The sequence below is a fragment of the Symphodus melops genome (assembly GCF_947650265.1).
Source record: "Symphodus melops genome assembly, chromosome: 1".
Taxonomy (NCBI): Eukaryota; Metazoa; Chordata; class Actinopteri; order Labriformes; family Labridae; genus Symphodus; species Symphodus melops.
In genome coordinates this window covers 55,702,192-55,710,088 of record NC_136691.1, presented here as the reverse complement: position 1 = coordinate 55,710,088, position 7,897 = coordinate 55,702,192, and the positions used below count along the sequence as shown (strand labels likewise).

The window sequence follows — 7,897 nt, the reverse complement described above, 5'->3', positions numbered from 1 at the left end:
AATTAAATTAATTATTTCTACGGGAGTGCATGGAGGTCTACAAAGAGAAAAGAATGAGACATTATCTCACGATTAAAAGATCAGCTGACGGGGTGTGTGTGAGTGTGTGTGTGTGTGTGTGTGTGTGTGTGTGTGTGTGAGTGCAGCGTGCCTCCGTACATCTCGTTGTTAAACCTGCGTGTTATGAAAAAACTCCTTTTGGTGAAAAGTTTCCAGCAGAAACAGGAGACACATGTTGTTCTCTCTTCAGTGTTTACAGTCAAATCAAACCTTTCAGGACTCGTTGGGTTCAAGTCCAGGTAGCTGAAGCTGCTCTGACAGCTCCAGGTCAGGTCCTGAAGGGTCCCCTTGAGTGTGTGTGTGTGTGTGTGTGTGTGTGTGTGTGTGTGTGTGTGTGTGTGTGAGGAGCATGAGTCTTTATAACAGTGTGAACCAGAATTTATCTCCAATTTAGTGTTTAAAATAAAAACAAACGTTTCATTCAAAACTTTTCCAAGTTTCACATCTAAGTTTATATTCATATATAAACATATTTTGGGCCTCCGAGTTTTCAAACCTCCATTTAATTTAAACTCTAAAGCTCTGATTTGTTGTCTGACCTTCATGCAGGCTTCTTCTTCAGAAATAAACTGATAATAATATTATCAGCTTATTATCATTAATAATAATAAGCTGAACACGCTGTTTCGTTTCTCTGCACGTCACGTGGTAAACCGGCTCTTCTTCTTCTGCAGTTATAGGAAACTTTTGTGTCTTTATAACATCAAAATGTTTTTAAAATATGAAATAATCTCTTAAGAGAGGAGGAATAAAGGCCTGAAGTTTGGTGTTTGCTTTTGGAGAATAACATCAAAGTCCTCCAGATTCTTCTTTAAGCCTTCAATACTTATTATAGCTTCATCCAATTAGAGCTCTTCATGTGTTCATGTTCTCTCTGTAGTTCTATAAGAACATTTTAATGACTGCAGGTGATTTTATTGGTCTGCTTCTCACATACCTTTGTGTCATTATTTCACCAAACCCTCCGGATGACTCAGCGAGATCTGCCAGATTTCTCCGGTCCTGGTCGGCGGACACAAACGGAGGAATATGCAAATTCTTTTTTTTAAACTTGAGTAACAAGGTGCAGGGAGTGGCCTGCTGTTCATGGGCGTTTCGAAAAGAAAAAAAAAACACAACCTGAGCTGGAAGATATAAAAAGTGAGCGCTGCGCTGTGTCGAGCATATCTGACTTTCTGACTCCGAAAGAAACAAAGAGAGACAAAACTTCCAACATGTACTCACGGACAAACAGTGTGACCATGACGGTTCAGACGGAGAGCTTCGCCGTGCCCAGGATGGCGACGCGCAGCACGCAGCCGGAGGTGTTCACCTTTGAGCGGATCACTCACCAGGCCACCGCCGTGCGCTCCTACGTGCCAATCCGGCCAAAGAAGCGCTGCACCCGGGTCATGTACCCCGCTAAAGTCCGCATGCATCTCCCCCCACCAGAGAAGAACCAGGCCAAGCGCTGGCTCTTCATCCTGTGCCTGGTGGTGCTGTGGCAGATCTACACCGAGAGTCCGTGCGCAGACGCGCCGCTGAGCAGCGCGGACAGCCCGGTCAGCGAGTACCAGGGCTTCCCCTTCTGTGCGGAGGAGCAGAGCTCCGAACTCGTGCTGGCTTCTCAAGCAAGCTGCCAGGCTTCATCCAGCGAGCACATCATCCCGAGCACCGCCTGCCCTGGGCCCGCGGAGGAGACAGAGAGCCCCCGACAGTCCTACGAGCAGAGCGCAGGGAAGAGCTACATGGTGGCCCTGCTGGTCTACCACAGACTGGGCAGCGACAACTAAAGCGTCCCGGGGGCTGAATGAACTGTACACTTCCCCGAGTGTGGGGCTCCGGGTTTTAAACTAAAACAGATCCGAGCTGGAGCTGATCCAGAGTGGAGCTGCTCGAGAGGGAGCAGTGTGGCCGGGGAGGACGCTCCGTGCGTCGGCTTCTCCTCGCCAGCTGTCCCGCTGACAGTGGAGGAGGACACGGCGACAAAAGAAAGAAACTGAACTACAGAACTGTGAACACTACAAAAACTGAAACTTGAACTCATGAACACTTGAACTTTTCTGTTATTGACAGAATCAAGCTGCACTAACAGGCCCGCAGGAACACTTGATGTTAGCTGTCTCTCACACAGGCAGGAAACGGACTCTACCTGTCGGGTCTGAAATGTCTTATTTAGTTATTTATTTCATTATTTGATATTTATTGATTAATAATTTAATAAAAAAATGTCTCAAAGAAGTTCCTGTTTGCTGCCTCTTCACTCATGTGCACAAAATGATTTTCTGACTCTTGTGGATATTTTCTCTGACAGATAATTTGCATACTTTAAATACTCGGTCACTAATGAGGGGAAAGTAAAAAAAAAAAAAAACATGAAAATAACTCTAAAGAGAGTTATGTGTTTCTAAAAATATATTTATATACATTTTCCAGCACTGAATATTTAAACTTTTTTTTTTTTTTTTTTGCATAAAAGATCGCACGCGCACTTCATGCAGATGCATCAAATGAGTTTATCTGCAAAGCAAAAGATGAAACATCATGATCATAAAGGAGATGAAGAACAAACTCCTTTCATTAAAGACAATGACTGTGCTCTTGTAAACTCTGAGTTACATAACCGAGCTCCATAATGAAATAATGAAATAACATGGAAGAAGCTGATTGGTCCGCAGAGCTCTGACCTGCTCGCTTCTCATGGGATGTTTGAGATTTTAAGTCTCATTACGGGAAACATTTCTGGAAGGAAAACTTTCCTCACTTTCCCTTTTTTTTCATTTTATGAAAAAGCCTGAGTAATAAAATCTGTCGGGAGCAGAGTGAGTCAGCGCGCGCGCTCCGGCTGCAGCTTCAGATTACGTCACAGCCGCGTCTGTCGGAGAGCGCTGTTATTCTAATGATTAATCTACACTTACACGTTATGTATCCAACTCCTGCATTACCTCACAGACTGTCGCCTCGGGCTCCGCTATAGAAACGACCTGTTGTTGTTGGTGATGGAGGTTGCCATAGAGACAGCATCATGTGTCAGGTACTCAGATCCCTTCACGTGAAGTTATTCAAGAAGACTTTAATCTTTCACCCCTCACAGTAACTTTTCTATTCTTACTTCAATTCATTTGATTTGAATTATTTTGACTTGAACATATTTGAAGTTTTCATAATTTCAGTGATTTTTAAATGTCTCTTTCTTCTGTCGTGATGCTTTTGATGTCTTGTGTGAAGCACGTGGGATTGCCTCGTTTGTATGTGTGAGAATTAAAAAGCTCCGTTTGTTGATCTGTCATAAACACAGGAATGTGAAACGGTCTTTTCCACTTCAGTTTATTTAGAGCTGTGAGATAAACGATCAGCTGCTGGCGTCCTGCCGCAGGCGTGTCACGTTTTTATGTTGACAGTGAAACTCGAACGTGACCTGACACGCTCGCCTCAAATCTCCAGAGAACCATTCTTTTATTCACGTCACATTTATATAAACTCATCAGAAACGTTTACAGAAACATGTTTGTAACCTGATGACATCACACGCTGACCTTTGTTACCGTTCACCTGATGACATCACACGCTGACCTTTGTTACCGTTCACCTGATGACATCACACGCTGACCTTTGTTACCGTTCACCTGATGACATCACACGTTGACCTTTGTTACCGTTCACCTGATGACATCACACTCTGACCTTTGTTGCCGTTCACCTTCACCTGATGACATCACACGCTGACCTTTGTTACCGTTCACCTGATGACATCACACTCTGACCTTTGTTACCGTTCACCTGATGACATCACACGCTGACCTTTGTTACCGTTCACCTGATGACATCACACGCTGACCTTTGTTACCGTTCACCTGATGACATCACACACTGACCTTTGTTACGTTCACCTGATGACATCACACGTTGACCTTTGTTACCGTTCACCTGATGACATCACACGTTGACCTTTGTTGCCGTTCACCTGATGACATCACACGCTGACCTTTGTTACTGTTCACCTTCACCTGATGACATCACACGCTGACCTTTGTTACCGTTCACCTGATGACATCACACGCTGACCTTTGTTACCGTTCACCTGATGACATCACACTCTGACCTTTGTTACCGTTCACCTGATGACATCACACGCTGACCTTTGTTACCGTTCACCTGATGACATCACACACTGACCTTTGTTACCGTTCACCTGATGACATCACACGCTGACCTTTGTTACCGTTCACCTGATGACATCACACGCTGACCTTTGTTACCGTTCACCTGATGACATCACACACTGACCTTTGTTACCGTTCACCTGATGACATCACACGCTGACCTTTGTTACCGTTCACCTGATGACATCACACTCTGACCTTTGTTACCGTTCACCTGATGACATCACTCGCTGACCTTTGTTACCGTTCACCTGATGACATCACACTCTGACCTTTGTTACCGTTCACCTGATGACATCACACACTGACCTTTGTTACGTTCACCTGATGACATCACACACTGACCTTTGTTACGTTCACCTGATGACATCACACGCTGACCTTTGTTACCGTTCACCTGATGACATCACACGCTGACCTTTGTTACCGTTCACCTGATGACATCACACACTGACCTTTGTTACGTTCACCTGATGACATCACACGCTGACCTTTGTTACCGTTCACCTGATGACATCACACGCTGACCTTTGTTACCGTTCACCTGATGACATCACACACTGACCTTTGTTACCGTTCACCTGATGACATCACACTCTGACCTTTGTTACCGTTCACCTGATGACATCACGCTGACCTTTGTTACCGTTCCTTCAAGCTGCTTGACCTCACTTTGGGATCTCTGACCACTTCCTGTTTCTGTGTTTAACTAACATAATGCTGTAATTTTCAAAATAAAAGCTGTTTTGTATCCAAACATTCATTAAAGTAATCTTAGTCCAAGAAAGTATAAAACAAACTGATGAAAACAAAACACAGAAATCATCTTTGATTATTAGTTTAAAGCATCCTGTCATTTCACTCCACTTTGTTTGTTCAGAGATTCAAACATTTGTATATTTCATGTTTGATGTATGATGTCATCAGCCGGCGTGCGGAGCTGGCGTAGATCGTCATGGTCGAGGAAACGTTTTACCAATTTTCCTGCTACTTCTTAATAAAACATTCAGGGGGGGGGATGAAGCACACATCCTTATCTGACCTTTAATAATGCTGTCTCTGTCTGTGCTGTGTCTACCAATAAAGTTTTTTTCAATAAAGCAGCAGTCGTTGAGCCTGCAGCTTCGAAGCCGTCGGCTGAGGAGGAAATACAGAGATTTCAGGATTGCACACTTTTTTACACGTCAGCATTTTTTTTAACCTGGAGGAGAGTCTGATATGAAGTTCAGCATCTACAGTGACTCAGCGCTTTCTTGGAAGTGACTGGCAGGAAACATCCAAAGCGTAACGTGTGGCTGACGAAATCAAAAGTTTCCCCAGACACAGATTTTTTTTTCTCCTGAATTCCTCAGACAGACGTGAAACGTGCAGCTCGCCGGTCTGTGGGCCTTTTTCAAACACTCCCCCTCCGTCACACGCTCAGCTGAATGAAGTCCCCTCCATCCAGGTGGAGGGTAGAAACACAGAAACTTCACTCTCTCAGGTGGAAACAGGAAGTGTGTGTTACCATGGTTACTCAGCTGCATCCTGGGGGAATGCTGGCTTATTATGAATGTACGTAATACATTCTGTAAAAGTCTTTATGTAGATTATTTTTCTCGAGTAAATTTATATTAGCGTAGACTTATAGCTAAACGATCAGATGGAGCCCACATTCTTTATTGTAATTTATAATTTAATGTTTAGTTAATTTATTATAATATCAAAGAACAGGTTGTCTTCAATGAAAGCAGACAAGGAGACTATAAATGAACATCACAGCTGCAAGACGTTTGTTTTTTTGTTGTAGCCGAAATTAAGTTTTACAAAGAAATCAAAAGTAAAACAATGATAAATAAATAAGAGTGAGAAGTTGTCAGTAACATGATTTAATATTCTTTAGTTTTTGCAACAGTCCCTTTAAATATGAAACACAATGAAATAAACAGGTGAACAGAAGGAAGAAAAGAAGAGGAGGCTTTTATTTGATCCTTTAAAACAATAAACAGGTGAAGTTGTTCACGTCTGTATGATCCTTCACTCCTTCTTTAGTACAGGTCACTCCTTCTTTAGTACAGGTCTCTCCTTCTTTAGTACAGGTCACTCCTTCTTTAGTACAGGTCACTCCTTCTTTAGTACAGGTCACTCCTTCTTTAGTACAGGTCGCTCCTTCTTTAGTACAGGTCACTCCTTTAGTACAGGTCACTCCTTTAGTACAGGTCACTCCTTCTTTAGTACAGGTCTCTCCTTCTTTAGTACAGGTCACTCCTTTAGTACAGGTCACTCCTTTAGTACAGGTCACTCCTTCTTTAGTACAGGTCACTCCTTCTTTAGTACAGGTCACTCCTTCTTTAGTACAGGTCACTCCTTCTTTAGTACAGGTCACTCCTTCTTTAGTACAGGTCACTCCTTCTTTAGTACAGGTCAATCCTTCTTTAGTACAGGTCACTCCTTCTTTAGTACAGGTCACTCCTTCTTTAGTACAGGTCACTCCTTCTTTAGTACAGGTCACTCCTTCTTTAGTACAGGTCACTCCTTTAGTACAGGTCACTCCTTTAGTACAGGTCAATCCTTCTTTAGTACAGGTCACTCCTTCTTTAGTACAGGTCACTCCTCCTTTAGTACAGGTCACTCCTTCTTTAGTACAGGTCACTCCTTCTTTAGTACAGGTCACTCCTTCTTTAGTACAGGTCACTCCTTCTTTAGTACAGGTCACTCCTTCTTTAGCACAGGTCACTCCTTCTTTAGTACAGGTCACTCCTTCTTTAGTACAGGTCACTCCTTCTTTAGCACAGGTCACTCCTTCTTTAGTACAGGTCACTCCTTCTTTAGTACAGGTCACTCCTTCTTTAGTACAGGTCACTCCTTTAGTACAGGTCACTCCTTCTTTAGTACAGGTCACTCCTTCTTTAGTACAGGTCACTCCTTCTTTAGTACAGGTCACTCCTTTAGTACAGGTCTCTCCTTCTTTAGTACAGGTCACTCCTTCTTTAGTACAGGTCACTCCTTCTTTAGTACAGGTCACTCCTTCTTTAGTACAGGTCTCTCCTTCTTTAGTACAGGTCACTCCTTCTTTAGTACAGGTCACTCCTTTAGTACAGGTCACTCCTTCTTTAGTACAGGTCACTCCTTCTTTAGTACAGGTCACTCCTTTAGTACAGGTCTCTCCTTCTTTAGTACAGGTCACTCCTTCTTTAGTACAGGTCACTCCTTCTTTAGTACAGGTCACTCCTTCTTTAGTACAGGTCACTCCTTCTTTAGTACAGGTCACTCCTTTAGTACAGGTCACTCCTTCTTTAGTACAGGTCACTCCTTCTTTAGTACAGGTCACTCCTTTAGTACAGGTCTCTCCTTCTTTAGTACAGGTCACTCCTTCTTTAGTACAGGTCACTCCTTTAGTACAGGTCACTCCTTCTTTAGTACAGGTCACTCCTTCTTTAGTACAGGTCACTCCTTTAGTACAGGTCACTCCTTTAGTACAGGTCACTCCATCTTTAGTGCAGGTCACTCCTTCTTTAGTACAGGTCTCTCCTTTAGTACAGGTCACTCCTTTAGTACAGGTCTCTCCTTCTTTAGTACAGGTCACTCCTTCTTTAGTACAGGTCACTCCTTCTTTAGTACAGGTCACTCCTTCTTTAGTACAGGTCACTCCTTCTTTAGTACAGGTCACTCCTTCTTTAGTACAGGTCACTCCTTCTTTAGTACAGGTCTCTCCT

General features: G+C 43.2%; 1 protein-coding gene across 1 annotated transcript; it reads left to right on the top strand.

Moving 5' to 3' along the window:
• The first annotated feature begins 1,127 nt into the window (after positions 1 to 1,127).
• On the top strand, positions 1,128 to 2,157 carry ier3 (immediate early response 3). Its single transcript, XM_079335680.1, has one exon. It carries the CDS (start codon positions 1,275 to 1,277, stop codon positions 1,830 to 1,832), a length of 558 nt encoding a protein of 185 aa, XP_079191806.1. The 5' UTR covers positions 1,128 to 1,274; the 3' UTR covers positions 1,833 to 2,157.
• Positions 2,158 to 7,897: the final 5,740 nt, after the last annotated feature.

Bases quoted from the DNA above. Each gene is read 5' to 3' on its own strand.
- ier3 (XM_079335680.1), top strand. From the start codon at position 1,275: ATGTACTCACGGACAAACAGTGTGACCATGACGGTTCAGACGGAGAGC.